The 27,179-nt window shown below is 64.2% G+C and overlaps 5 protein-coding genes across 5 annotated transcripts; all 5 read right to left on the bottom strand.

Moving 5' to 3' along the window:
- Positions 1–4,608: 4,608 nt before the first annotated feature.
- On the bottom strand, positions 4,609–6,962 carry LOC147599474 (E3 ubiquitin-protein ligase PHF7-like). The gene is made up of 8 exons (XM_086755851.1): positions 6,920–6,962; positions 6,670–6,761; positions 6,479–6,580; positions 6,075–6,199; positions 5,583–5,852; positions 5,277–5,390; positions 5,006–5,124; positions 4,609–4,820 (listed from the first exon to the last, which is right to left on the bottom strand). Exons 1-8 carry the CDS (start codon positions 6,960–6,962, stop codon positions 4,609–4,611), a joined length of 1,077 nt encoding a protein of 358 aa, XP_086611977.1.
- A 2,359-nt stretch (positions 6,963–9,321) lies between these two features.
- On the bottom strand, positions 9,322–11,675 carry LOC147599473 (E3 ubiquitin-protein ligase PHF7-like). The gene is made up of 8 exons (XM_086755850.1): positions 11,633–11,675; positions 11,383–11,474; positions 11,192–11,293; positions 10,788–10,912; positions 10,296–10,565; positions 9,990–10,103; positions 9,719–9,837; positions 9,322–9,533 (listed from the first exon to the last, which is right to left on the bottom strand). Exons 1-8 carry the CDS (start codon positions 11,673–11,675, stop codon positions 9,322–9,324), a joined length of 1,077 nt encoding a protein of 358 aa, XP_086611976.1.
- A 2,368-nt stretch (positions 11,676–14,043) lies between these two features.
- LOC147599472 (E3 ubiquitin-protein ligase PHF7-like) lies at positions 14,044–16,397 on the bottom strand. The gene is made up of 8 exons (XM_086755849.1): positions 16,355–16,397; positions 16,105–16,196; positions 15,914–16,015; positions 15,510–15,634; positions 15,018–15,287; positions 14,712–14,825; positions 14,441–14,559; positions 14,044–14,255 (listed from the first exon to the last, which is right to left on the bottom strand). Exons 1-8 carry the CDS (start codon positions 16,395–16,397, stop codon positions 14,044–14,046), a joined length of 1,077 nt encoding a protein of 358 aa, XP_086611975.1.
- Positions 16,398–18,756: 2,359 nt separating this feature from the next.
- LOC147599471 (E3 ubiquitin-protein ligase PHF7-like) lies at positions 18,757–21,110 on the bottom strand. The gene is made up of 8 exons (XM_086755848.1): positions 21,068–21,110; positions 20,818–20,909; positions 20,627–20,728; positions 20,223–20,347; positions 19,731–20,000; positions 19,425–19,538; positions 19,154–19,272; positions 18,757–18,968 (listed from the first exon to the last, which is right to left on the bottom strand). Exons 1-8 carry the CDS (start codon positions 21,108–21,110, stop codon positions 18,757–18,759), a joined length of 1,077 nt encoding a protein of 358 aa, XP_086611974.1.
- A 2,368-nt stretch (positions 21,111–23,478) lies between these two features.
- On the bottom strand, positions 23,479–25,832 carry LOC147599470 (E3 ubiquitin-protein ligase PHF7-like). The gene is made up of 8 exons (XM_086755847.1): positions 25,790–25,832; positions 25,540–25,631; positions 25,349–25,450; positions 24,945–25,069; positions 24,453–24,722; positions 24,147–24,260; positions 23,876–23,994; positions 23,479–23,690 (listed from the first exon to the last, which is right to left on the bottom strand). The coding sequence occupies exons 1-8, from the start codon at positions 25,830–25,832 to the stop codon at positions 23,479–23,481; spliced, it is 1,077 nt and encodes a 358-aa protein (XP_086611973.1).
- Positions 25,833–27,179: the final 1,347 nt, after the last annotated feature.

The raw sequence follows: 27,179 nt of genomic DNA, 5'->3' as shown, positions 1-27,179 counted from the left end.
GTGGCTGCTGGTCTGGGCTGCTGGGGAGCCGTGAGGCGGCCCCGATCCGGGCTGGCTGGCAGTGCTGGGGCGGGCGATCTTCGAGCTGGCACCGGGGGCTGTAAGGGGAAGCAGGAAGGTCAAGGGCACGGCTGCTCAGGCCCGGGGCACGATAGGCCCGAGCGGTGCCCCCAGCCCTCCTGGAGCAGACAGCCTCTGCCAAGCCCACCCAGAGCACCCGCTGCCAGACCTGGCCTGGGCCCTCGCCCATAGCCTGGGGCCACCCGGGTGTGTTGTCTCTTACCGGAGCCCAGACCAGCACAGCTGTCGCACTCCCAGCAACGGACTCTATTCCTCAAGCGGGTGCAGCGTCGGTGGGTGCCCTCGGCAGCGCAGGAGCAGCACACGAGCAGTTGCCAGGGCCTGGGGAAGCAAAGGGGCTCATGGCTGGGAGGACAAAGGGACTGCGGCACAGGATTGTCCGGCACAGCTCCTGTTCTCAGTTGTTCTGATTCGAGCCCTCGGCCAGACAGAGATGCCGGACAGAGCCCCGGGGTGCAGCTCTGGCAACTTACCCCTCTTCCTCTGCCTGCTCCCTGCCTCCTGGGCAGAGGCACTGCCTGGCGTCACAGCGGCTGTGCCTCTCATAGGCTCGAGCGTAGGCATCGTCCTCCATCCACGATGGCCCGCTTTTGGCAAAAGAAGGGGAAAGTGATGAGCCCCTGCTGTCCCTCCTCCAGCCCTGCCCTGCTGGCAACTCCTCCGTGAAGCTGAAGCCCAGACTCAGGGGACAGCGCAGGGCCAGGACTGCTGGGGCAGCCCCTGGCACAGCACAGCGCTTGCACCCTCCTGTCTTGTGAGCTGCGGAGCGAAAAACCAACCTGAAAGGGATTCGGATCCCCATGGTGAGCATTGCCGAGAGGAATCCGTAATCGTTTTGGCAATGCGGACAACAGAAGCAGGGCAAGCCAGCATGGAGAGCCTGTTTCTGGATGCAGCCGCGGTGGAACCAGGCGTGTGTGCACAGTGGGCACACCATGGTGCCGTAGGACAGTGTGTCCTCCACAGGGTCCTGGCAGATGAGGCAGGCGGTGTTCTCCCCCGGAGCCACCTTCACTGCCTGCTGCGGGCGGTGCTCCCAGCAGAAGGACCTGGGGGAAGAGGAGAGGGATGGGCGAGGTGAGAAGGGCTGGGTTCTTCCAGAGAGCAGGGGAGAGGAGATGCGAAGGACCTCCAGAAGCTGCCCGGTTGCGGCTGTGCCTGAGAGCAGCCACGGAGAAATGTCACTGCGGGATCTTTGGTTGTTTGGCTGGGTCTGGCAGGCAGGAGACTGAAGGCAAGGAGTGTCCCCAGTGAGGGCCGGCTGCCCTTACCTGTAGTCCCCAAACCAATGGGTGACGCATGAGCCCTCGACGGCACAGGGCAGATGGAAAGGACGCTTGCAGCCTGTCTGCGAGCAGGTGATGGTGGCCCCGCTCTCGCCACAGACGAAGCAGCGCTGGGAAGAGCAGAGCAGCCCCCATGAGCGGCAGCCTGAGGGCCTCCACGGGCAGCCCCACAGCTGCGGGCTGGGCGCAGGGGGTGGCCGCTGCTGGCTCACAGCCCCCAGATGCGCCTGGCAGAACAGGCGCCTGTGCTGGAGCCACTGTGGAGCTGCGGGAGCAAGACTTTTGTCCCAGAGCTGCTTGGAAGGGCTGGGATTTCTTTCCTGGGCTCTGGGCTAAGCTCCCGCTAAGCTCTCCTGGCGTAAACCTCCCTGGTGTTGTCAGGTGCTCACCTTCCGCGCTGCCTGCTTGACGGTTCGTTGAATATCTTCAGGGAGAAAGCCCATGAGTCCTACTTCGTCCTCCCCTTCTTGAAAAAGCTCATCGGCACAAAACTGCAGGAGAGCAAAGAGGAGGAGCTGAGGAGGAGCGCGTGGAGGGGACTGCCTGTGGGAAAGCTGGAGGGAGCCCCGCAGGAACTCACCAGGCAAAACTCATGGGCGCAGAGCCGTTGCTTGCGCAGTTTGCGCCCACAGACATCGGGGTCGGCCCCTGCGCGGCGGCACAGCACGCATGCTGGAGGGGAGAGAGCAAATGGCAGCGGGAATGAGCGCCTGTGCGCGGCCGGGGGAAGCGTCCCTGAGGGATTGCCCCCAAGGGCCAGCTCTGTCCCTGCTACGCTGGCCCTGACAACCCCTCTGCCAGGCTACTTTGGAGGGCTCCTTGGCTCTCACCCTGCTCCTTCGCGTCGGGGGCCTTGCGCTTCCGCGTGGACATGGCGCACGTCAACGGTGAGCGTTTGGAGAGTCCCTGTCCCAGCAGCGCTGGGGCGTCTCCTCCAGATGCTCCTGGGCTGGCTCTGAGGGAGAAGGGAGAGGCCCGTGAGCCTGCAGCACAGGCCCAGAGCCCCGAGTTGTGGGGCCCCCCTCTTCCCTCGCAGCCCCGCGCCAGCCCCGTCCCTCCCCTGCTCTCTCCTCACCTCACCAGCTCGCACTGACGCTCGGCCGGAGCCCAGCGTGCCTTCTCGTGGGCTTGGCCCCGCGGGTCACAATGCCCACTGTGACATCCGCACCGCTGGCCTGCGTGCGCCCCAAATATGGGCAGGGACACCCTCAGCCACCTGCCACCCCCCGTGCCTTGGAGACGGGCAAAACCTAAGTGGCTTTGGGCCTGGGCAGCCTGCTGCAGGACGCCCTGCTTTAGGAGGCGCTTGGGCTGAAGGAGCGCAAGAGATGCCCTCCTGCGTGCCTGTCGTCGTTTAGTTGCCCGTGGGACAAAGCTACGCAGTCACTCGCTCACCCTCCCTGCCCCTCAGGGGAATGGGGGAGAGAAAATAGAAGAAAAGGCTCCGAGTTGGAGAGAGGGACAGGGAGAGATCATCCAAGTTACCGGGGGGTTGCGGTCAGTTCCTCACACCTTGTTTGCTGCTGCCCCTTCCTCCTCCAGGGAGGAACTCCTCACATTCCTCCCCTGCTCCAGCAAGGGGTCTCTTCCCTGGGCTGCAGTCCTTCACGAGCTGTTCCAGTGCGGGGCCTTTTCCTCGGGGTGCAGTCCCTCAGGAACCGGCTGCCCCAGCGCAGGCCCTGCACAGGCCACAGCCTCCTTCAGGCTCCCGCCTGCCCCAGCGTGGGGTCCTGCACGGGCTGCAGGGGGATCTCTGCTTCTCCATCTTCTGCAGGGGGATCTCTGCTCCTCCATGGGCTGCGGGGGGATCCCTGCTCCTCCATCTTCTGCAGGGGCACAGCCGGCCTCACCATGCGCTGCACCACGGGCTGCAGGGGATCTCTGCCCGGAGCGACTTCACCTCTCCCTCCTTCTTCACTGCCTTTGGTGTCCACAGCCATTCCTCTCACAAGCAATTCTTCACAATCAGCTCAGGCAGATGCCTCTCACATTCTCCTCTCTTCTCTGGGCCAGGACAGGCCGAGTTGGGCCACCTGGCGGGAGGCCAGAGGGTGAGGGCCACAAGGCCCATGAGGCTCACGCCTCCCCCTCTCTGCCCCTGCTGCTGCTTCTTCACTCTTCCTTGGTTTTTTAGTTTCCCCTCCTTAAATACTTTACCTCAGAGGAGTTACAGCTGTTGCCAATTGGCTTGGCCCTGGCCAGGGCTGGGCCCACCCTAGGCCTGGCCAGGTCCACCAGACCCAGGGGACACTCGTAGCAGCTTCTCGCAGAAGCTGCCACTCTAGCCCTGCCTCGCTCCACAAAACCCGCACACTTCCCCACTGCTTCTTCCTTGGCAGAAAAGCCCAGCAGGTCTCCCAGGTTGCCCTGCCTTCCTCACAGAGGACGGCTGCTCCCTACTTCAACCAAGCGGCTTCCACACTGTCCTGCTCCCCCTCTCCTGAACTCTGGGCAGTCAATTCCTTAGCAGGTGTTTGCAGCCTCTGTGAAAAAGGAAGCCTCGGTTCCCCCTGCCAGAAGGAAGCCTTCAGCTGGGACAGCAGCCATGGTGCTGGGGAAGAGGGCCCTGGGGAACGGGGAAGGCCCTTTGGCTGCTGGAGAAGCAGAGTCCAGAGAAATGTTGGCATGAGAAATACAGAGGTGACGCTGAACTGAACTGTGAAAGAAAAGCAGCTTTGCCCCGCTTCTCAGCAAGCTAGGCGTGAAGGAGAGGACATTGGTGCTAGCCTTGTCGCAAAGGCCACAAGAGTTGAAGCGTGCGACTGTGGGGGTCGGGGGTCGAGGCGCGAGGGCCGTGGCGGGCGGGCGGGCGCAGCCCACATTGCGGGGAGACGGGCGTCGTTGCCGATGGGGCCAGGCTGGGCCATCCTCCCGGGAGCAGAGACCCCCATTGGGAACTTGCCCTGAGGAAAGGGAGCAGGCTGCGGGGCCAGCGAGGCCCGAAGCACACGGCCGTGGCGCTGGGGAGCTGGGCAAGGGGAGCCCGGGAAGGAGGGCGGTGTGGGGAAGGTGCTGCCAAGCCCCAGGGAGAAGACAGCCCCGTGGGCCCAGCCCCTAAGGCTGCCCCTGGAGAAAGGGAGAGGAGGAGGAGGAGGAGAAAACTGACAAAGGAGCCTGGGGTCAGAAATTAACGGGCAACTTTATTGTGGCTGTGAGGGGAATGAGGGTCAGCACTTGGTGCTGGCCCACGGCTGCTCTAATGGCGTCTTCTGGGCCGAGGGTAGGGAGTTGGGGCCCGGTGTCACATGTGGGAGCGGTCCCTCATCTGCCTGGGCCTGGCGCGTCTGGAGCGTCTGCCCCTCGCGAGCGCTGGGGAGCGGCGGGAGGGCCGCGATGGCAGCTGGCTGCCGCTGCTGTGGCTGCTGGTCTGGGCTGCTGGGGAGCCGTGAGGCGGCCCCGATCCGGGCTGGCTGGCAGTGCTGGGGCGGGCGATCTTCGAGCTGGCACCGGGGGCTGTAAGGGGAAGCAGGAAGGTCAAGGGCACGGCTGCTCAGGCCCGGGGCACGATAGGCCCGAGCGGTGCCCCCAGCCCTCCTGGAGCAGACAGCCTCTGCCAAGCCCATCCAGAGCACCCGCTGCCAGACCTGGCCTGGGCCCTCGCCCATAGCCTGGGGCCACCCGGGTGTGTTGTCTCTTACCGGAGCCCAGACCAGCACAGCTGTCGCACTCCCAGCAACGGACTCTATTCCTCAAGCGGGTGCAGCGTCGGTGGGTGCCCTCGGCAGCGCAGGAGCAGCACAGGAGCAGTTGCCAGGGCCTGGGGAAGCAAAGGGGCTCATGGCTGGGAGGACAAAGGGACTGCGGCACAGGATTGTCCGGCACAGCTCCTGTTCTCAGTTGTTCTGATTCGAGCCCTCGGCCAGACAGAGATGCCGGACAGAGCCCCGGGGTGCAGCTCTGGCAACTTACCCCTCTTCCTCTGCCTGCTCCCTGCCTCCTGGGCAGAGGCACTGCCTGGCGTCACAGCGGCTGTGCCTCTCATAGGCTCGAGCGTAGGCATCGTCCTCCATCCACGATGGCCCGCTTTTGGCAAAAGAAGGGGAAAGTGATGAGCCCCTGCTGTCCCTCCTCCAGCCCTGCCCTGCTGGCAACTCCTCCGTGAAGCTGAAGCCCAGACTCAGGGGACAGCGCAGGGCCAGGACTGCTGGGGCAGCCCCTGGCACAGCACAGCGCTTGCACCCTCCTGTCTTGTGAGCTGCGGAGCGAAAAACCAACCTGAAAGGGATTCGGATCCCCATGGTGAGCATTGCCGAGAGGAATCCGTAATCGTTTTGGCAATGCGGACAACAGAAGCAGGGCAAGCCAGCATGGAGAGCCTGTTTCTGGATGCAGCCGCGGTGGAACCAGGCGTGTGTGCACAGTGGGCACACCATGGTGCCGTAGGACAGTGTGTCCTCCACAGGGTCCTGGCAGATGAGGCAGGCGGTGTTCTCCCCCGGAGCCACCTTCACTGCCTGCTGCGGGCGGTGCTCCCAGCAGAAGGACCTGGGGGAAGAGGAGAGGGATGGGCGAGGTGAGAAGGGCTGGGTTCTTCCAGAGAGCAGGGGAGAGGAGATGCGAAGGACCTCCAGAAGCTGCCCGGTTGTGGCTGTGCCTGAGAGCAGCCGCGGAGAAATGTCACTGCGGGATCTTTGGTTGTTTGGCTGGGTCTGGCAGGCAGGAGACTGAAGGCAAGGAGTGTCCCCAGTGAGGGCCGGCTGCCCTTACCTGTAGTCCCCAAACCAATGGGTGACGCATGAGCCCTCGACGGCACAGGGCAGATGGAAAGGACGCTTGCAGCCTGTCTGCGAGCAGGTGATGGTGGCCCCGCTCTCGCCACAGACGAAGCAGCGCTGGGAAGAGCAGAGCAGCCCCCATGAGCGGCAGCCTGAGGGCCTCCACGGGCAGCCCCACAGCTGCGGGCTGGGCGCAGGGGGTGGCCGCTGCTGGCTCACAGCCCCCAGATGCGCCTGGCAGAACAGGCGCCTGTGCTGGAGCCACTGTGGAGCTGCGGGAGCAAGACTTTTGTCCCAGAGCTGCTTGGAAGGGCTGGGATTTCTTTCCTGGGCTCTGGGCTAAGCTCCCGCTAAGCTCTCCTGGCGTAAACCTCCCTGGTGTTGTCAGGTGCTCACCTTCCGCGCTGCCTGCTTGACGGTTCGTTGAATATCTTCAGGGAGAAAGCCCATGAGTCCTACTTCGTCCTCCCCTTCTTGAAAAAGCTCATCGGCACAAAACTGCAGGAGAGCAAAGAGGAGGAGCTGAGGAGGAGCGCGTGGAGGGGACTGCCTGTGGGAAAGCTGGAGGGAGCCCCGCAGGAACTCACCAGGCAAAACTCATGGGCGCAGAGCCGTTGCTTGCGCAGTTTGCGCCCACAGACATCGGGGTCAGCCCCTGCGCGGCGGCACAGCACGCATGCTGGAGGGGAGAGAGCAAATGGCAGCGGGAATGAGCGCCTGTGCGCGGCCGGGGGAAGCGTCCCTGAGGGATTGCCCCCAAGGGCCAGCTCTGTCCCTGCTACGCTGGCCCTGACAACCCCTCTGCCAGGCTACTTTGGAGGGCTCCTTGGCTCTCACCCTGCTCCTTCGCGTCGGGGGCCTTGCGCTTCCGCGTGGACATGGCGCACGTCAACGGTGAGCGTTTGGAGAGTCCCTGTCCCAGCAGCGCTGGGGCGTCTCCTCCAGATGCTCCTGGGCTGGCTCTGAGGGAGAAGGGAGAGGCCCGTGAGCCTGCAGCACAGGCCCAGAGCCCCGAGTTGTGGGGCCCCCCTCCTCCCTCGCAGCCCCGCGCCAGCCCCGTCCCTCCCCTGCTCTCTCCTCACCTCACCAGCTCGCACTGACGCTCGGCCGGAGCCCAGCGTGCCTTCTCGTGGGCTTGGCCCCGCGGGTCACAATGCCCACTGTGACATCAGCCCCGCTGGCCTGCGTGCGCCCCAAATATGGGCAGGGACACCCTCAGCCACCTGCCACCCCCCGTGCCTTGGAGACGGGCAAAACCTAAGTGGCTTTGGGCCTGGGCAGCCTGCTGCAGGACGCCCTGCTTTAGGAGGCGCTTGGGCTGAAGGAGCGCAAGAGATGCCCTCCTGCGTGCCTGTCGTCGTTTAGTTGCCCGTGGGACAAAGCTACGCAGTCACTCGCTCACCCTCCCTGCCCCTCAGGGGAATGGGGGAGAGAAAATAGAAGAAAACGCTCCGAGTTGGAGAGAGGGACAGGGAGAGATCATCCAAGTTACCGGGGGGTTGCGGTCAGTTCCTCACACCTTGTTTGCTGCTGCCCCTTCCTCCTCCAGGGAGGAACTCCTCACATTCCTCCCCTGCTCCAGCAAGGGGTCTCTTCCCTGGGCTGCAGTCCTTCACGAGCTGTTCCAGTGCGGGGCCTTTTCCTCGGGGTGCAGTCCCTCAGGAACCGGCTGCCCCAGCGCAGGCCCTGCACAGGCCACAGCCTCCTTCAGGCTCCCGCCTGCCCCAGCGTGGGGTCCTGCACGGGCTGCAGGGGGATCTCTGCTTCTCCATCTTCTGCAGGGGGATCTCTGCTCCTCCATGGGCTGCGGGGGGATCCCTGCTCCTCCATCTTCTGCAGGGGCACAGCCGGCCTCACCATGCGCTGCACCACGGGCTGCAGGGGATCTCTGCCCGGAGCGACTTCACCTCTCCCTCCTTCTTTGGTGTCCACAGCCATTCCTCTCACAAGCAATTCTTCACAATCAGCTCAGGCAGATGCCTCTCACATTCTCCTCTCTTCTCTGGGCCAGGACAGGCCGAGTTGGGCCGCCTGGCGGGAGGCCAGAGGGTGAGGGCCACAAGGCCCATGAGGCTCACGCCTCCCCCTCTCTGCCCCTGCTGCTGCTTCTTCACTCTTCCTTGGTTTTTTAGTTTCCCCTCCTTAAATACTTTACCTCAGAGGAGTTACAGCTGTTGCCAATTGGCTTGGCCCTGGCCAGGGCTGGGCCCACCCTAGGCCTGGCCAGGTCCACCAGACCCAGGGGACACTCGTAGCAGCTTCTCGCAGAAGCTGCCACTCTAGCCCTGCCTCGCTCCACAAAACCCGCACACTTCCCCACTGCTTCTTCCTTGGCAGAAAAGCCCAGCAGGTCTCCCAGGTTGCCCTGCCTTCCTCACAGAGGACGGCTGCTCCCTACTTCAACCAAGCGGCTTCCACACTGTCCTGCTCCCCCTCTCCTGAACTCTGGGCAGTCAATTCCTTAGCAGGTGTTTGCAGCCTCTGTGAAAAAGGAAGCCTCGGTTCCCCCTGCCAGAAGGAAGCCTTCAGCTGGGACAGCAGCCATGGTGCTGGGGAAGAGGGCCCTGGGGAACGGGGAAGGCCCTTTGGCTGCTGGAGAAGCAGAGTCCAGAGAAATGTTGGCATGAGAAATACAGAGGTGACGCTGAACTGAACTGTGAAAGAAAAGCAGCTTTGCCCCGCTTCTCAGCAAGCTAGGCGTGAAGGAGAGGACATTGGTGCTAGCCTTGTCGCAAAGGCCACAAGAGTTGAAGCGTGCGACTGTGGGGGTCGGGGGTCGAGGCGCGAGGGCCGTGGCGGGCGGGCGGGCGCAGCCCACATTGCGGGGAGACGGGCGTCGTTGCCGATGGGGCCAGGCTGGGCCATCCTCCCGGGAGCAGAGACCCCCATTGGGAACTTGCCCTGAGGAAAGGGAGCAGGCTGCGGGGCCAGCGAGGCCCGAAGCACACGGCCGTGGCGCTGGGGAGCTGGGCAAGGGGAGCCCGGAAAGGAGGGCGGTGTGGGGAAGGTGCTGCCAAGCCCCACGGAGAAGACAGCCCCGTGGGCCCAGCCCCTAAGGCTGCCCCTGGAGAAAGGGAGAGGAGGAGGAGGAGGAGAAAACTGACAAAGGAGCCTGGGGTCAGAAATTAACGGGCAACTTTATTGTGGCTGTGAGGGGAATGAGGGTCAGCACTTGGTGCTGGCCCACGGCTGCTCTAATGGCGTCTTCTGGGCCGAGGGTAGGGAGTTGGGGCCCGGTGTCACATGTGGGAGCGGTCCCTCATCTGCCTGGGCCTGGCGCGTCTGGAGCGTCTGCCCCTCGCGAGCGCTGGGGAGCGGCGGGAGGGCCGCGATGGCAGCTGGCTGCCGCTGCTGTGGCTGCTGGTCTGGGCTGCTGGGGAGCCGTGAGGCGGCCCCGATCCGGGCTGGCTGGCAGTGCTGGGGCGGGCGATCTTCGAGCTGGCACCGGGGGCTGTAAGGGGAAGCAGGAAGGTCAAGGGCACGGCTGCTCAGGCCCGGGGCAGGATAGGCCCGAGCGGTGCCCCCAGCCCTCCTGGAGCAGACAGCCTCTGCCAAGCCCATCCAGAGCACCCGCTGGCAGACCTGGCCTGGGCCCTCGCCCATAGCCTGGGGCCACCCGGGTGTGTTGTCTCTTACCGGAGCCCAGACCAGCACAGCTGTCGCACTCCCAGCAACGGACTCTATTCCTCAAGCGGGTGCAGCGTCGGTGGGTGCCCTCGGCAGCGCAGGAGCAGCACAGGAGCAGTTGCCAGGGCCTGGGGAAGCAAAGGGGCTCATGGCTGGGAGGACAAAGGGACTGCGGCACAGGATTGTCCGGCACAGCTCCTGTTCTCAGTTGTTCTGATTCGAGCCCTCGGCCAGACAGAGATGCCGGACAGAGCCCCGGGGTGCAGCTCTGGCAACTTACCCCTCTTCCTCTGCCTGCTCCCTGCCTCCTGGGCAGAGGCACTGCCTGGCGTCACAGCGGCTGTGCCTCTCATAGGCTCGAGCGTAGGCATCGTCCTCCATCCACGATGGCCCGCTTTTGGCAAAAGAAGGGGAAAGTGATGAGCCCCTGCTGTCCCTCCTCCAGCCCTGCCCTGCTGGCAACTCCTCCGTGAAGCTGAAGCCCAGACTCAGGGGACAGCGCAGGGCCAGGACTGCTGGGGCAGCCCCTGGCACAGCACAGCGCTTGCACCCTCCTGTCTTGTGAGCTGCGGAGCGAAAAACCAACCTGAAAGGGATTCGGATCCCCATGGTGAGCATTGCCGAGAGGAATCCGTAATCGTTTTGGCAATGCGGACAACAGAAGCAGGGCAAGCCAGCATGGAGAGCCTGTTTCTGGATGCAGCCGCGGTGGAACCAGGCGTGTGTGCACAGTGGGCACACCATGGTGCCGTAGGACAGTGTGTCCTCCACAGGGTCCTGGCAGATGAGGCAGGCGGTGTTCTCCCCCGGAGCCACCTTCACTGCCTGCTGCGGGCGGTGCTCCCAGCAGAAGGACCTGGGGGAAGAGGAGAGGGATGGGCGAGGTGAGAAGGGCTGGGTTCTTCCAGAGAGCAGGGGAGAGGAGATGCGAAGGACCTCCAGAAGCTGCCCGGTTGTGGCTGTGCCTGAGAGCAGCCACGGAGAAATGTCACTGCGGGATCTTTGGTTGTTTGGCTGGGTCTGGCAGGCAGGAGACTGAAGGCAAGGAGTGTCCCCAGTGAGGGCCGGCTGCCCTTACCTGTAGTCCCCAAACCAATGGGTGACGCATGAGCCCTCGACGGCACAGGGCAGATGGAAAGGACGCTTGCAGCCTGTCTGCGAGCAGGTGATGGTGGCCCCGCTCTCGCCACAGACGAAGCAGCGCTGGGAAGAGCAGAGCAGCCCCCATGAGCGGCAGCCTGAGGGCCTCCACGGGCAGCCCCACAGCTGCGGGCTGGGCGCAGGGGGTGGCCGCTGCTGGCTCACAGCCCCCAGATGCGCCTGGCAGAACAGGCGCCTGTGCTGGAGCCACTGTGGAGCTGCGGGAGCAAGACTTTTGTCCCAGAGCTGCTTGGAAGGGCTGGGATTTCTTTCCTGGGCTCTGGGCTAAGCTCCCGCTAAGCTCTCCTGGCGTAAACCTCCCTGGTGTTGTCAGGTGCTCACCTTCCGCGCTGCCTGCTTGACGGTTCGTTGAATATCTTCAGGGAGAAAGCCCATGAGTCCTACTTCGTCCTCCCCTTCTTGAAAAAGCTCATCGGCACAAAACTGCAGGAGAGCAAAGAGGAGGAGCTGAGGAGGAGCGCGTGGAGGGGACTGCCTGTGGGAAAGCTAGAGGGAGCCCCGCAGGAACTCACCAGGCAAAACTCATGGGCGCAGAGCCGTTGCTTGCGCAGTTTGCGCCCACAGACATCGGGGTCGGCCCCTGCGCGGCGGCACAGCACGCATGCTGGAGGGGAGAGAGCAAATGGCAGCGGGAATGAGCGCCTGTGCGCGGCTGGGGGAAGCGTCCCTGAGGGATTGCCCCCAAGGGCCAGCTCTGTCCCTGCTACGCTGGCCCTGACAACCCCTCTGCCAGGCTACTTTGGAGGGCTCCTTGGCTCTCACCCTGCTCCTTCGCGTCGGGGGCCTTGCGCTTCCGCGTGGACATGGCGCACGTCAACGGTGAGCGTTTGGAGAGTCCCTGTCCCAGCAGCGCTGGGGCGTCTCCTCCAGATGCTCCTGGGCTGGCTCTGAGGGAGAAGGGAGAGGCCCGTGAGCCTGCAGCACAGGCCCAGAGCCCCGAGTTGTGGGGCCCCCCTCCTCCCTCGCAGCCCCGCGCCAGCCCCGTCCCTCCCCTGCTCTCTCCTCACCTCACCAGCTCGCACTGACGCTCGGCCGGAGCCCAGCGTGCCTTCTCGTGGGCTTGGCCCCGCGGGTCACAATGCCCACTGTGACATCAGCACCGCTGGCCTGCGTGCGCCCCAAATATGGGCAGGGACACCCTCGGCCACCTGCCACCCCCCGTGCCTTGGAGACGGGCAAAACCTAAGTGGCTTTGGGCCTGGGCAGCCTGCTGCAGGACGCCCTGCTTTAGGAGGCGCTTGGGCTGAAGGAGCGCAAGAGATGCCCTCCTGCGTGCCTGTCGTCGTTTAGTTGCCCGTGGGACAAAGCTACGCAGTCACTCGCTCACCCTCCCTGCCCCTCAGGGGAATGGGGGAGAGAAAATAGAAGAAAAGGCTCCGAGTTGGAGAGAGGGACAGGGAGAGATCATCCAAGTTACCGGGGGGTTGCGGTCAGTTCCTCACACCTTGTTTGCTGCTGCCCCTTCCTCCTCCAGGGAGGAACTCCTCACATTCCTCCCCTGCTCCAGCAAGGGGTCTCTTCCCTGGGCTGCAGTCCTTCACGAGCTGTTCCAGCGCGGGGCCTTTTCCTCGGGGTGCAGTCCCTCAGGAACCGGCTGCCCCAGCGCAGGCCCTGCACAGGCCACAGCCTCCTTCAGGCTCCCGCCTGCCCCAGCGTGGGGTCCTGCACGGGCTGCAGGGGGATCTCTGCTTCTCCATCTTCTGCAGGGGGATCTCTGCTCCTCCATGGGCTGCGGGGGGATCCCTGCTCCTCCATCTTCTGCAGGGGCACAGCCGGCCTCACCATGCGCTGCACCACGGGCTGCAGGGGATCTCTGCCCGGAGCGACTTCACCTCTCCCTCCTTCTTCACTGCCTTTGGTGTCCACAGCCATTCCTCTCACAAGCAATTCTTCACAATCAGCTCAGGCAGATGCCTCTCACATTCTCCTCTCTTCTCTGGGCCAGGACAGGCCGAGTTGGGCCGCCTGGCGGGAGGCCAGAGGGTGAGGGCCACAAGGCCCATGAGGCTCACGCCTCCCCCTCTCTGCCCCTGCTGCTGCTTCTTCACTCTTCCTTGGTTTTTTAGTTTCCCCTCCTTAAATACTTTACCTCAGAGGAGTTACAGCTGTTGCCAATTGGCTTGGCCCTGGCCAGGGCTGGGCCCACCCTAGGCCTGGCCAGGTCCACCAGACCCAGGGGACACTCGTAGCAGCTTCTCGCAGAAGCTGCCACTCTAGCCCTGCCTCGCTCCACAAAACCCGCACACTTCCCCACTGCTTCTTCCTTGGCAGAAAAGCCCAGCAGGTCTCCCAGGTTGCCCTGCCTTCCTCACAGAGGACGGCTGCTCCCTACTTCAACCAAGCGGCTTCCACACTGTCCTGCTCCCCCTCTCCTGAACTCTGGGCAGTCAATTCCTTAGCAGGTGTTTGCAGCCTCTGTGAAAAAGGAAGCCTCGGTTCCCCCTGCCAGAAGGAAGCCTTCAGCTGGGACAGCAGCCATGGTGCTGGGGAAGAGGGCCCTGGGGAACGGGGAAGGCCCTTTGGCTGCTGGAGAAGCAGAGTCCAGAGAAATGTTGGCATGAGAAATACAGAGGTGACGCTGAACTGAACTGTGAAAGAAAAGCAGCTTTGCCCCGCTTCTCAGCAAGCTAGGCGTGAAGGAGAGGACATTGGTGCTAGCCTTGTCGCAAAGGCCACAAGAGTTGAAGCGTGCGACTGTGGGGGTCGGGGGTCGAGGCGCGAGGGCCGTGGCGGGCGGGCGGGCGCAGCCCACATTGCGGGGAGACGGGCGTCGTTGCCGATGGGGCCAGGCTGGGCCATCCTCCCGGGAGCAGAGACCCCCATTGGGAACTTGCCCTGAGGAAAGGGAGCAGGCTGCGGGGCCAGCGAGGCCCGAAGCACACGGCCGTGGCGCTGGGGAGCTGGGCAAGGGGAGCCCGGGAAGGAGGGCGGTGTGGGGAAGGTGCTGCCAAGCCCCAGGGAGAAGACAGCCCCGTGGGCCCAGCCCCTAAGGCTGCCCCTGGAGAAAGGGAGAGGAGGAGGAGGAGGAGAAAACTGACAAAGGAGCCTGGGGTCAGAAATTAACGGGCAACTTTATTGTGGCTGTGAGGGGAATGAGGGTCAGCACTTGGTGCTGGCCCACGGCTGCTCTAATGGCGTCTTCTGGGCCGAGGGTAGGGAGTTGGGGCCCGGTGTCACATGTGGGAGCGGTCCCTCATCTGCCTGGGCCTGGCGCGTCTGGAGCGTCTGCCCCTCGCGAGCGCTGGGGAGCGGCGGGAGGGCCGCGATGGCAGCTGGCTGCCGCTGCTGTGGCTGCTGGTCTGGGCTGCTGGGGAGCCGTGAGGCGGCCCCGATCCGGGCTGGCTGGCAGTGCTGGGGCGGGCGATCTTCGAGCTGGCACCGGGGGCTGTAAGGGGAAGCAGGAAGGTCAAGGGCACGGCTGCTCAGGCCCGGGGCACGATAGGCCCGAGCGGTGCCCCCAGCCCTCCTGGAGCAGACAGCCTCTGCCAAGCCCATCCAGAGCACCCGCTGCCAGACCTGGCCTGGGCCCTCGCCCATAGCCTGGGGCCACCCGGGTGTGTTGTCTCTTACCGGAGCCCAGACCAGCACAGCTGTCGCACTCCCAGCAACGGACTCTATTCCTCAAGCGGGTGCAGCGTCGGTGGGTGCCCTCGGCAGCGCAGGAGCAGCACAGGAGCAGTTGCCAGGGCCTGGGGAAGCAAAGGGGCTCATGGCTGGGAGGACAAAGGGACTGCGGCACAGGATTGTCCGGCACAGCTCCTGTTCTCAGTTGTTCTGATTCGAGCCCTCGGCCAGACAGAGATGCCGGACAGAGCCCCGGGGTGCAGCTCTGGCAACTTACCCCTCTTCCTCTGCCTGCTCCCTGCCTCCTGGGCAGAGGCACTGCCTGGCGTCACAGCGGCTGTGCCTCTCATAGGCTCGAGCGTAGGCATCGTCCTCCATCCACGATGGCCCGCTTTTGGCAAAAGAAGGGGAAAGTGATGAGCCCCTGCTGTCCCTCCTCCAGCCCTGCCCTGCTGGCAACTCCTCCGTGAAGCTGAAGCCCAGACTCAGGGGACAGCGCAGGGCCAGGACTGCTGGGGCAGCCCCTGGCACAGCACAGCGCTTGCACCCTCCTGTCTTGTGAGCTGCGGAGCGAAAAACCAACCTGAAAGGGATTCGGATCCCCATGGTGAGCATTGCCGAGAGGAATCCGTAATCGTTTTGGCAATGCGGACAACAGAAGCAGGGCAAGCCAGCATGGAGAGCCTGTTTCTGGATGCAGCCGCGGTGGAACCAGGCGTGTGTGCACAGTGGGCACACCATGGTGCCGTAGGACAGTGTGTCCTCCACAGGGTCCTGGCAGATGAGGCAGGCGGTGTTCTCCCCCGGAGCCACCTTCACTGCCTGCTGCGGGCGGTGCTCCCAGCAGAAGGACCTGGGGGAAGAGGAGAGGGATGGGCGAGGTGAGAAGGGCTGGGTTCTTCCAGAGAGCAGGGGAGAGGAGATGCGAAGGACCTCCAGAAGCTGCCCGGTTGTGGCTGTGCCTGAGAGCAGCCGCGGAGAAATGTCACTGCGGGATCTTTGGTTGTTTGGCTGGGTCTGGCAGGCAGGAGACTAAAGGCAAGGAGTGTCCCCAGTGAGGGCCGGCTGCCCTTACCTGTAGTCCCCAAACCAATGGGTGACGCATGAGCCCTCGACGGCACAGGGCAGATGGAAAGGACGCTTGCAGCCTGTCTGCGAGCAGGTGATGGTGGCCCCGCTCTCGCCACAGACGAAGCAGCGCTGGGAAGAGCAGAGCAGCCCCCATGAGCGGCAGCCTGAGGGCCTCCACGGGCAGCCCCACAGCTGCGGGCTGGGCGCAGGGGGTGGCCGCTGCTGGCTCACAGCCCCCAGATGCGCCTGGCAGAACAGGCGCCTGTGCTGGAGCCACTGTGGAGCTGCGGGAGCAAGACTTTTGTCCCAGAGCTGCTTGGAAGGGCTGGGATTTCTTTCCTGGGCTCTGGGCTAAGCTCCCGCTAAGCTCTCCTGGCGTAAACCTCCCTGGTGTTGTCAGGTGCTCACCTTCCGCGCTGCCTGCTTGACGGTTCGTTGAATATCTTCAGGGAGAAAGCCCATGAGTCCTACTTCGTCCTCCCCTTCTTGAAAAAGCTCATCGGCACAAAACTGCAGGAGAGCAAAGAGGAGGAGCTGAGGAGGAGCGCGTGGAGGGGACTGCCTGTGGGAAAGCTGGAGGGAGCCCCGCAGGAACTCACCAGGCAAAACTCATGGGCGCAGAGCCGTTGCTTGCGCAGTTTGCGCCCACAGACATCGGGGTCAGCCCCTGCGCGGCGGCACAGCACGCATGCTGGAGGGGAGAGAGCAAATGGCAGCGGGAATGAGCGCCTGTGCGCGGCCGGGGGAAGCGTCCCTGAGGGATTGCCCCCAAGGGCCAGCTCTGTCCCTGCTACGCTGGCCCTGACAACCCCTCTGCCAGGCTACTTTGGAGGGCTCCTTGGCTCTCACCCTGCTCCTTCGCGTCGGGGGCCTTGCGCTTCCGCGTGGACATGGCGCACGTCAACGGTGAGCGTTTGGAGAGTCCCTGTCCCAGCAGCGCTGGGGCGTCTCCTCCAGATGCTCCTGGGCTGGCTCTGAGGGAGAAGGGAGAGGCCCGTGAGCCTGCAGCACAGGCCCAGAGCCCCGAGTTGTGGGGCCCCCCTCCTCCCTCGCAGCCCCGCGCCAGCCCCGTCCCTCCCCTGCTCTCTCCTCACCTCACCAGCTCACACTGACGCTCGGCCGGAGCCCAGCGTGCCTTCTCGTGGGCTTGGCCCCGTGGGTCACAATGCCCACTGTGACATCAGCCCCGCTGGCCTGCGTGCGCCCCAAATATGGGCAGGGACACCCTCAGCCACCTGCCACCCCCCGTGCCTTGGAGACGGGCAAAACCTAAGTGGCTTTGGGCCTGGGCAGCCTGCTGCAGGACGCCCTGCTTTAGGAGGCGCTTGGGCTGAAGGAGCGCAAGAGATGCCCTCCTGCGTGCCTGTCGTCGTTTAGTTGCCCGTGGGACAAAGCTACGCAGTCACTCGCTCACCCTCCCTGCCCCTCAGGGGAATGGGGGAGAGAAAATAGAAGAAAAGGCTCCGAGTTGGAGAGAGGGACAGGGAGAGATCATCCAAGTTACCGGGGGGTTGCGGTCAGTTCCTCACACCTTGTTTGCTGCTGCCCCTTCCTCCTCCAGGGAGGAACTCCTCACATTCCTCCCCTGCTCCAGCAAGGGGTCTCTTCCCTGGGCTGCAGTCCTTCACGAGCTGTTCCAGTGCGGGGCCTTTTCCTCGGGGTGCAGTCCCTCAGGAACCGGCTGCCCCAGCGCAGGCCCTGCACAGGCCACAGCCTCCTTCAGGCTCCCGCCTGCCCCAGCGTGGGGTCCTGCACGGGCTGCAGGGGGATCTCTGCTTCTCCATCTTCTGCAGGGGGATCTCTGCTCCTCCATGGGCTGCGGGGGGATCCCTGCTCCTCCATCTTCTGCAGGGGCACAGCCGGCCTCACCATGCGCTGCACCACGGGCTGCAGGGGATCTCTGCCCGGAGCGACTTCACCTCTCCCTCCTTCTTTGGTGTCCACAGCCATTCCTCTCACAAGCAATTCTTCACAATCAGCTCAGGCAGATGCCTCTCACATTCTCCTCTCTTCTCTGGGCCAGGACAGGCCGAGTTGGGCCGCCTGGCGGGAGGCCAGAGGGTGAGGGCCACAAGGCCCATGAGGCTCACGCCTCCCCCTCTCTGCCCCTGCTGCTGCTTCTTCACTCTTCCTTGGTTTTTTAGTTTCCCCTCCTTAAATACTTTACCTCAGAGGAGTTACAGCTGTTGCCAATTGGCTTGGCCCTGGCCAGGGCTGGGCCCACCCTAGGCCTGGCCAGGTCCACCAGACCCAGGGGACACTCGTAGCAGCTTCTCGCAGAAGCTGCCACTCTAGCCCTGCCTCGCTCCACAAAACCCGCACACTTCCCCACTGCTTCTTCCTTGGCAGAAAAGCCCAGCAGGTCTCCCAGGTTGCCCTGCCTTCCTCACAGAGGACGGCTGCTCCCTACTTCAACCAAGCGGCTTCCACACTGTCCTGCTCCCCCTCTCCTGAACTCTGGGCAGTCAATTCCTTAGCAGGTGTTTGCAGCCTCTGTGAAAAAGGAAGCCTCGGTTCCCCCTGCCAGAAGGAAGCCTTCAGCTGGGACAGCAGCCATGGTGCTGGGGAAGAGGGCCCTGGGGAACGGGGAAGGCCCTTTGGCTGCTGGAGAAGCAGAGTCCAGAGAAATGTTGGCATGAGAAATACAGAGGTGACGCTGAACTGAACTGTGAAAGAAAAGCAGCTTTGCCCCGCTTCTCAGCAAGCTAGGCGTGAAGGAGAGGACATTGGTGCTAGCCTTGTCGCAAAGGCCACAAGAGTTGAAGCGTGCGACTGTGGGGGTCGGGGGTCGAGGCGCGAGGGCCGTGGCGGGCGGGCGGGCGCAGCCCACATTGCGGGGAGACGGGCGTCGTTGCCGATGGGGCCAGGCTGGGCCATCCTCCCGGGAGCAGAGACCCCCATTGGGAACTTGCCCTGAGGAAAGGGAGCAGGCTGCGGGGCCAGCGAGGCCCGAAGCACACGGCCGTGGCGCTGGGGAGCTGGGCAAGGGGAGCCCGGAAAGGAGGGCGGTGTGGGGAAGGTGCTGCCAAGCCCCACGGAGAAGACAGCCCCGTGGGCCCAGCCCCTAAGGCTGCCCCTGGAGAAAGGGAGAGGAGGAGGAGGAGGAGAAAACTGACAAAGGAGCCTGGGGTCAGAAATTAACGGGCAACTTTATTGTGGCTGTGAGGGGAATGAGGGTCAGCACTTGGTGCTGGCCCACGGCTGCTCTAATGGCGTCTTCTGGGCCGAGGGTAGGGAGTTGGGGCCCGGTGTCACATGTGGGAGCGGTCCCTCATCTGCCTGGGCCTGGCGCGTCTGGAGCGTCTGCCCCTCGCGAGCGCTGGGGAGCGGCGGGAGGGCCGCGATGGCAGCTGGCTGCCGCTGCTGTGGCTGCTGGTCTGGGCTGCTGGGGAGCCGTGAGGCGGCCCCGATCCGGGCTGGCTGGCAGTGCTGGGGCGGGCGATCTTCGAGCTGGCACCGGGGGCTGTAAGGGGAAGCAGGAAGGTCAAGGGCACGGCTGCTCAGGCCCGGGGCACGATAGGCCCGAGCGGTGCCCCCAGCCCTCCTGGAGCAGACAGCCTCTGCCAAGCCCATCCAGAGCACCCGCTGGCAGACCTGGCCTGGGCCCTCGCCCATAGCCTGGGGCCACCCGGGTGTGTTGTCTCTTACCGGAGCCCAGACCAGCACAGCTGTCGCACTCCCAGCAACGGACTCTATTCCTCAAGCGGGTGCAGCGTCGGTGGGTGCCCTCGGCAGCGCAGGAGCAGCACAGGAGCAGTTGCCAGGGCCTGGGGAAGCAAAGGGGCTCATGGCTGGGAGGACAAAGGGACTGCGGCACAGGATTGTCCGGCACAGCTCCTGTTCTCAGTTGTTCTGATTCGAGCCCTCGGCCAGACAGAGATGCCGGACAGAGCCCCGGGGTGCAGCTCTGGCAACTTACCCCTCTTCCTCTGCCTGCTCCCTGCCTCCTGGGCAGAGGCACTGCCTGGCGTCACAGCGGCTGTGCCTCTCATAGGCTCGAGCGTAGGCATCGTCCTCCATCCACGATGGCCCGCTTTTGGCAAAAGAAGGGGAAAGTGATGAGCCCCTGCTGTCCCTCCTCCAGCCCTGCCCTGCTGGCAACTCCTCCGTGAAGCTGAAGCCCAGACTCAGGGGACAGCGCAGGGCCAGGACTGCTGGGGCAGCCCCTGGCACAGCACAGCGCTTGCACCCTCCTGTCTTGTGAGCTGCGGAGCGAAAAACCAACCTGAAAGGGATTCGGATCCCCATGGTGAGCATTGCCGAGAGGAATCCGTAATCGTTTTGGCAATGCGGACAACAGAAGCAGGGCAAGCCAGCATGGAGAGCCTGTTTCTGGATGCAGCCGCGGTGGAACCAGGCGTGTGTGCACAGTGGGCACACCATGGTGCCGTAGGACAGTGTGTCCTCCACAGGGTCCTGGCAGATGAGGCAGGCGGTGTTCTCCCCCGGAGCCACCTTCACTGCCTGCTGCGGGCGGTGCTCCCAGCAGAAGGACCTGGGGGAAGAGGAGAGGGATGGGCGAGGTGAGAAGGGCTGGGTTCTTCCAGAGAGCAGGGGAGAGGAGATGCGAAGGACCTCCAGAAGCTGCCCGGTTGTGGCTGTGCCTGAGAGCAGCCACGGAGAAATGTCACTGCGGGATCTTTGGTTGTTTGGCTGGGTCTGGCAGGCAGGAGACTGAAGGCAAGGAGTGTCCCCAGTGAGGGCCGGCTGCCCTTACCTGTAGTCCCCAAACCAATGGGTGACGCATGAGCCCTCGACGGCACAGGGCAGATGGAAAGGACGCTTGCAGCCTGTCTGCGAGCAGGTGATGGTGGCCCCGCTCTCGCCACAGACGAAGCAGCGCTGGGAAGAGCAGAGCAGCCCCCATGAGCGGCAGCCTGAGGGCCTCCACGGGCAGCCCCACAGCTGCGGGCTGGGCGCAGGGGGTGGCCGCTGCTGGCTCACAGCCCCCAGATGCGCCTGGCAGAACAGGCGCCTGTGCTGGAGCCACTGTGGAGCTGCGGGAGCAAGACTTTTGTCCCAGAGCTGCTTGGAAGGGCTGGGATTTCTTTCCTGGGCTCTGGGCTAAGCTCCCGCTAAGCTCTCCTGGCGTAAACCTCCCTGGTGTTGTCAGGTGCTCACCTTCCGCGCTGCCTGCTTGACGGTTCGTTGAATATCTTCAGGGAGAAAGCCCATGAGTCCTACTTCGTCCTCCCCTTCTTGAAAAAGCTCATCGGCACAAAACTGCAGGAGAGCAAAGAGGAGGAGCTGAGGAGGAGCGCGTGGAGGGGACTGCCTGTGGGAAAGCTAGAGGGAGCCCCGCAGGAACTCACCAGGCAAAACTCATGGGCGCAGAGCCGTTGCTTGCGCAGTTTGCGCCCACAGACATCGGGGTCGGCCCCTGCGCGGCGGCACAGCACGCATGCTGGAGGGGAGAGAGCAAATGGCAGCGGGAATGAGCGCCTGTGCGCGGCCGGGGGAAGCGTCCCTGAGGGATTGCCCCCAAGGGCCAGCTCTGTCCCTGCTACGCTGGCCCTGACAACCCCTCTGCCAGGCTACTTTGGAGGGCTCCTTGGCTCTCACCCTGCTCCTTCGCGTCGGGGGCCTTGCGCTTCCGCGTGGACATGGCGCACGTCAACGGTGAGCGTTTGGAGAGTCCCTGTCCCAGCAGCGCTGGGGCGTCTCCTCCAGATGCTCCTGGGCTGGCTCTGAGGGAGAAGGGAGAGGCCCGTGAGCCTGCAGCACAGGCCCAGAGCCCCGAGTTGTGGGGCCCCCCTCTTCCCTCGCAGCCTCGCGCCAGCCCCGTCCCTCCCCTGCTCTCTCCTCACCTCACCAGCTCGCACTGACGCTCGGCCGGAGCCCAGCGTGCCTTCTCGTGGGCTTGGCCCCGCGGGTCACAATGCCCACTGTGACATCCGCACCGCTGGCCTGCGTGCGCCCCAAATATGGGCAGGGACACCCTCGGCCACCTGCCACCCCCCGTGCCTTGGAGACGGGCAAAACCTAAGTGGCTTTGGGCCTGGGCAGCCTGCTGCAGGACGCCCTGCTTTAGGAGGCGCTTGGGCTGAAGGAGCGCAAGAGATGCCCTCCTGCGTGCCTGTCGTCGTTTAGTTGCCCGTGGGACAAAGCTACGCAGTCACTCGCTCACCCTCCCTGCCCCTCAGGGGAATGGGGGAGAGAAAATAGAAGAAAAGGCTCCGAGTTGGAGAGAGGGACAGGGAGAGATCATCCAAGTTACCGGGGGGTTGCGGTCAGTTCCTCACACCTTGTTTGCTGCTGCCCCTTCCTCCTCCAGGGAGGAACTCCTCACATTCCTCCCCTGCTCCAGCAAGGGGTCTCTTCCCTGGGCTGCAGTCCTTCACGAGCTGTTCCAGCGCGGGGCCTTTTCCTCGGGGTGCAGTCCCTCAGGAACCGGCTGCCCCAGCGCAGGCCCTGCACAGGCCACAGCCTCCTTCAGGCTCCCGCCTGCCCCAGCGTGGGGTCCTGCACGGGCTGCAGGGGGATCTCTGCTTCTCCATCTTCTGCAGGGGGATCTCTGCTCCTCCATGGGCTGCGGGGGGATCCCTGCTCCTCCATCTTCTGCAGGGGCACAGCCGGCCTCACCATGCGCTGCACCACGGGCTGCAGGGGATCTCTGCCCGGAGCGACTTCACCTCTCCCTCCTTCTTCACTGCCTTTGGTGTCCACAGCCATTCCTCTCACAAGCAATTCTTCACAATCAGCTCAGGCAGATGCCTCTCACATTCTCCTCTCTTCTCTGGGCCAGGACAGGCCGAGTTGGGCCGCCTGGCGGGAGGCCAGAGGGTGAGGGCCACAAGGCCCATGAGGCTCACGCCTCCCCCTCTCTGCCCCTGCTGCTGCTTCTTCACTCTTCCTTGGTTTTTTAGTTTCCCCTCCTTAAATACTTTACCTCAGAGGAGTTACAGCTGTTGCCAATTGGCTTGGCCCTGGCCAGGGCTGGGCCCACCCTAGGCCTGGCCAGGTCCACCAGACCCAGGGGACACTCGTAGCAGCTTCTCGCAGAAGCTGCCACTCTAGCCCTGCCTCGCTCCACAAAACCCGCACACTTCCCCACTGCTTCTTCCTTGGCAGAAAAGCCCAGCAGGTCTCCCAGGTTGCCCTGCCTTCCTCACAGAGGACGGCTGCTCCCTACTTCAACCAAGCGGCTTCCACACTGTCCTGCTCCCCCTCTCCTGAACTCTGGGCAGTCAATTCCTTAGCAGGTGTTTGCAGCCTCTGTGAAAAAGGAAGCCTCGGTTCCCCCTGCCAGAAGGAAGCCTTCAGCTGGGACAGCAGCCATGGTGCTGGGGAAGAGGGCCCTGGGGAACGGGGAAGGCCCTTTGGCTGCTGGAGAAGCAGAGTCCAGAGAAATGTTGGCATGAGAAATACAGAGGTGACGCTGAACTGAACTGTGAAAGAAAAGCAGCTTTGCCCCGCTTCTCAGCAAGCTAGGCGTGAAGGAGAGGACATTGGTGCTAGCCTTGTCGCAAAGGCCACAAGAGTTGAAGCGTGCGACTGTGGGGGTCGGGGGTCGAGGCGCGAGGGCCGTGGCGGGCGGGCGGGCGCAGCCCACATTGCGGGGAGACGGGCGTCGTTGCCGATGGGGCCAGGCTGGGCCATCCTCCCGGGAGCAGAGACCCCCATTGGGAACTTGCCCTGAGGAAAGGGAGCAGGCTGCGGGGCCAGCGAGGCCCGAAGCACACGGCCGTGGCGCTGGGGAGCTGGGCAAGGGGAGCCCGGAAAGGAGGGCGGTGTGGGGAAGGTGCTGCCAAGCCCCACGGAGAAGACAGCCCCGTGGGCCCAGCCCCTAAGGCTGCCCCTGGAGAAAGGGAGAGGAGGAGGAGGAGGAGAAAACTGACAAAGGAGCCTGGGGTCAGAAATTAACGGGCAACTTTATTGTGGCTGTGAGGGGAATGAGGGTCAGCACTTGGTGCTGGCCCACGGCTGCTCTAATGGCGTCTTCTGGGCCGAGGGTAGGGAGTTGGGGCCCGGTGTCACATGTGGGAGCGGTCCCTCATCTGCCTGGGCCTGGCGCGTCTGGAGCGTCTGCCCCTCGCGAGCGCTGGGGAGCGGCGGGAGGGCCGCGATGGCAGCTGGCTGCCGCTGCTGTGGCTGCTGGTCTGGGCTGCTGGGGAGCCGTGAGGCGGCCCCGATCCGGGCTGGCTGGCAGTGCTGGGGCGGGCGATCTTCGAGCTGGCACCGGGGGCTGTAAGGGGAAGCAGGAAGGTCAAGGGCACGGCTGCTCAGGCCCGGGGCACGATAGGCCCGAGCGGTGCCCCCAGCCCTCCTGGAGCAGACAGCCTCTGCCAAGCCCATCCAGAGCACCCGCTGGCAGACCTGGCCTGGGCCCTCGCCCATAGCCTGGGGCCACCCGGGTGTGTTGTCTCTTACCGGAGCCCAGACCAGCACAGCTGTCGCACTCCCAGCAACGGACTCTATTCCTCAAGCGGGTGCAGCGTCGGTGGGTGCCCTCGGCAGCGCAGGAGCAGCACAGGAGCAGTTGCCAGGGCCTGGGGAAGCAAAGGGGCTCATGGCTGGGAGGACAAAGGGACTGCGGCACAGGATTGTCCGGCACAGCTCCTGTTCTCAGTTGTTCTGATTCGAGCCCTCGGCCAGACAGAGATGCCGGACAGAGCCCCGGGGTGCAGCTCTGGCAACTTACCCCTCTTCCTCTGCCTGCTCCCTGCCTCCTGGGCAGAGGCACTGCCTGGCGTCACAGCGGCTGTGCCTCTCATAGGCTCGAGCGTAGGCATCGTCCTCCATCCACGATGGCCCGCTTTTGGCAAAAGAAGGGGAAAGTGATGAGCCCCTGCTGTCCCTCCTCCAGCCCTGCCCTGCTGGCAACTCCTCCGTGAAGCTGAAGCCCAGACTCAGGGGACAGCGCAGGGCCAGGACTGCTGGGGCAGCCCCTGGCACAGCACAGCGCTTGCACCCTCCTGTCTTGTGAGCTGCGGAGCGAAAAACCAACCTGAAAGGGATTCGGATCCCCATGGTGAGCATTGCCGAGAGGAATCCGTAATCGTTTTGGCAATGCGGACAACAGAAGCAGGGCAAGCCAGCATGGAGAGCCTGTTTCTGGATGCAGCTGCGGTGGAACCAGGCGTGTGTGCACAGTGGGCACACCATGGTGCCGTAGGACAGTGTGTCCTCCACAGGGTCCTGGCAGATGAGGCAGGCGGTGTTCTCCCCCGGAGCCACCTTCACTGCCTGCTGCGGGCGGTGCTCCCAGCAGAAGGACCTGGGGGAAGAGGAGAGGGATGGGCGAGGTGAGAAGGGCTGGGTTCTTCCAGAGAGCAGGGGAGAGGAGATGCGAAGGACCTCCAGAAGCTGCCCGGTTGTGGCTGTGCCTGAGAGCAGCCACGGAGAAATGTCACTGCGGGATCTTTGGTTGTTTGGCTGGGTCTGGCAGGCAGGAGACTGAAGGCAAGGAGTGTCCCCAGTGAGGGCCGGCTGCCCTTACCTGTAGTCCCCAAACCAATGGGTGACGCATGAGCCCTCGACGGCACAGGGCAGATGGAAAGGACGCTTGCAGCCTGTCTGCGAGCAGGTGATGGTGGCCCCGCTCTCGCCACAGACGAAGCAGCGCTGGGAAGAGCAGAGCAGCCCCCATGAGCGGCAGCCTGAGGGCCTCCACGGGCAGCCCCACAGCTGCGGGCTGGGCGCAGGGGGTGGCCGCTGCTGGCTCACAGCCCCCAGATGCGCCTGGCAGAACAGGCGCCTGTGCTGGAGCCACTGTGGAGCTGCGGGAGCAAGACTTTTGTCCCAGAGCTGCTTGGAAGGGCTGGGATTTCTTTCCTGGGCTCTGGGCTAAGCTCCCGCTAAGCTCTCCTGGCGTAAACCTCCCTGGTGTTGTCAGGTGCTCACCTTCCGCGCTGCCTGCTTGACGGTTCGTTGAATATCTTCAGGGAGAAAGCCCATGAGTCCTACTTCGTCCTCCCCTTCTTGAAAAAGCTCATCGGCACAAAACTGCAGGAGAGCAAAGAGGAGGAGCTGAGGAGGAGCGCGTGGAGGGGACTGCCTGTGGGAAAGCTAGAGGGAGCCCCGCAGGAACTCACCAGGCAAAACTCATGGGCGCAGAGCCGTTGCTTGCGCAGTTTGCGCCCACAGACATCGGGGTCGGCCCCTGCGCGGCGGCACAGCACGCATGCTGGAGGGGAGAGAGCAAATGGCAGCGGGAATGAGCGCCTGTGCGCGGCCGGGGGAAGCGTCCCTGAGGGATTGCCCCCAAGGGCCAGCTCTGTCCCTGCTACGCTGGCCCTGACAACCCCTCTGCCAGGCTACTTTGGAGGGCTCCTTGGCTCTCACCCTGCTCCTTCGCGTCGGGGGCCTTGCGCTTCCGCGTGGACATGGCGCACGTCAACGGTGAGCGTTTGGAGAGTCCCTGTCCCAGCAGCGCTGGGGCGTCTCCTCCAGATGCTCCTGGGCTGGCTCTGAGGGAGAAGGGAGAGGCCCGTGAGCCTGCAGCACAGGCCCAGAGCCCCGAGTTGTGGGGCCCCCCTCCTCCCTCGCAGCCCCGCGCCAGCCCCGTCCCTCCCCTGCTCTCTCCTCACCTCACCAGCTCGCACTGACGCTCGGCCGGAGCCCAGCGTGCCTTCTCGTGGGCTTGGCCCCGCGGGTCACAATGCCCACTGTGACATCCGCACCGCTGGCCTGCGTGCGCCCCAAATATGGGCAGGGACACCCTCGGCCACCTGCCACCCCCCGTGCCTTGGAGACGGGCAAAACCTAAGTGGCTTTGGGCCTGGGCAGCCTGCTGCAGGACGCCCTGCTTTAGGAGGCGCTTGGGCTGAAGGAGCGCAAGAGATGCCCTCCTGCGTGCCTGTCGTCGTTTAGTTGCCCGTGGGACAAAGCTACGCAGTCACTCGCTCACCCTCCCTGCCCCTCAGGGGAATGGGGGAGAGAAAATAGAAGAAAAGGCTCCGAGTTGGAGAGAGGGACAGGGAGAGATCATCCAAGTTACCGGGGGGTTGCGGTCAGTTCCTCACACCTTGTTTGCTGCTGCCCCTTCCTCCTCCAGGGAGGAACTCCTCACATTCCTCCCCTGCTCCAGCAAGGGGTCTCTTCCCTGGGCTGCAGTCCTTCACGAGCTGTTCCAGCGCGGGGCCTTTTCCTCGGGGTGCAGTCCCTCAGGAACCGGCTGCCCCAGCGCAGGCCCTGCACAGGCCACAGCCTCCTTCAGGCTCCCGCCTGCCCCAGCGTGGGGTCCTGCACGGGCTGCAGGGGGATCTCTGCTTCTCCATCTTCTGCAGGGGGATCTCTGCTCCTCCATGGGCTGCGGGGGGATCCCTGCTCCTCCATCTTCTGCAGGGGCACAGCCGGCCTCACCATGCGCTGCACCACGGGCTGCAGGGGATCTCTGCCCGGAGCGACTTCACCTCTCCCTCCTTCTTTGGTGTCCACAGCCATTCCTCTCACAAGCAATTCTTCACAATCAGCTCAGGCAGATGCCTCTCACATTCTCCTCTCTTCTCTGGGCCAGGACAGGCCGAGTTGGGCCGCCTGGCGGGAGGCCAGAGGGTGAGGGCCACAAGGCCCATGAGGCTCACGCCTCCCCCTCTCTGCCCCTGCTGCTGCTTCTTCACTCTTCCTTGGTTTTTTAGTTTCCCCTCCTTAAATACTTTACCTCAGAGGAGTTACAGCTGTTGCCAATTGGCTTGGCCCTGGCCAGGGCTGGGCCCACCCTAGGCCTGGCCAG

This window comes from Chlamydotis macqueenii, chromosome 10 (genome assembly GCF_036417535.1).
Source record: "Chlamydotis macqueenii isolate bChlMac1 chromosome 10, bChlMac1.mat, whole genome shotgun sequence".
NCBI classification, from domain to species: domain Eukaryota; kingdom Metazoa; phylum Chordata; class Aves; order Otidiformes; family Otididae; genus Chlamydotis; species Chlamydotis macqueenii.
This window is presented reverse-complemented; position numbering and strand designations above follow the sequence as displayed.

Excerpts from the sequence above, each read along its gene's own strand:
- LOC147599474 (XM_086755851.1), bottom strand. The coding sequence starts at position 6,962 with ATGTCCACGCGGAAGCGCAAGGCCCCCGACGCGAAGGAGCAGG. Across the intron at positions 6,581-6,669 it reads GCGCCCATGAGTTTTGCCTG|TTTTGTGCCGATGAGCTTTT; the intron begins GTGAGTTCCTGC and ends GCTCTCCTGCAG. Across the intron at positions 4,821-5,005 it reads CTGTGCTGGTCTGGGCTCCG|CCCCCGGTGCCAGCTCGAAG; the intron begins GTAAGAGACAAC and ends TTCCCCTTACAG.
- LOC147599473 (XM_086755850.1), bottom strand. The coding sequence starts at position 11,675 with ATGTCCACGCGGAAGCGCAAGGCCCCCGACGCGAAGGAGCAGG. Across the intron at positions 10,566-10,787 it reads CATTGGTTTGGGGACTACAG|GTCCTTCTGCTGGGAGCACC; the intron begins GTAAGGGCAGCC and ends CTCTTCCCCCAG. Across the intron at positions 10,104-10,295 it reads GGGATCCGAATCCCTTTCAG|CGGGCCATCGTGGATGGAGG; the intron begins GTTGGTTTTTCG and ends TTTTGCCAAAAG.
- LOC147599472 (XM_086755849.1), bottom strand. The coding sequence starts at position 16,397 with ATGTCCACGCGGAAGCGCAAGGCCCCCGACGCGAAGGAGCAGG. Across the intron at positions 16,197-16,354 it reads CCCCGACGCGAAGGAGCAGG|CATGCGTGCTGTGCCGCCGC; the intron begins GTGAGAGCCAAG and ends TCTCCCCTCCAG. Across the intron at positions 15,288-15,509 it reads CATTGGTTTGGGGACTACAG|GTCCTTCTGCTGGGAGCACC; the intron begins GTAAGGGCAGCC and ends CTCTTCCCCCAG.
- LOC147599471 (XM_086755848.1), bottom strand. The coding sequence starts at position 21,110 with ATGTCCACGCGGAAGCGCAAGGCCCCCGACGCGAAGGAGCAGG. Across the intron at positions 20,348-20,626 it reads TCAAGCAGGCAGCGCGGAAG|CGCTGCTTCGTCTGTGGCGA; the intron begins GTGAGCACCTGA and ends TGCTCTTCCCAG. Across the intron at positions 19,273-19,424 it reads GAGCAGGCAGAGGAAGAGGG|GCCCTGGCAACTGCTCCTGT; the intron begins GTAAGTTGCCAG and ends TTGCTTCCCCAG.
- LOC147599470 (XM_086755847.1), bottom strand. The coding sequence starts at position 25,832 with ATGTCCACGCGGAAGCGCAAGGCCCCCGACGCGAAGGAGCAGG. Across the intron at positions 25,632-25,789 it reads CCCCGACGCGAAGGAGCAGG|CATGCGTGCTGTGCCGCCGC; the intron begins GTGAGAGCCAAG and ends TCTCCCCTCCAG. Across the intron at positions 24,261-24,452 it reads GGGATCCGAATCCCTTTCAG|CGGGCCATCGTGGATGGAGG; the intron begins GTTGGTTTTTCG and ends TTTTGCCAAAAG.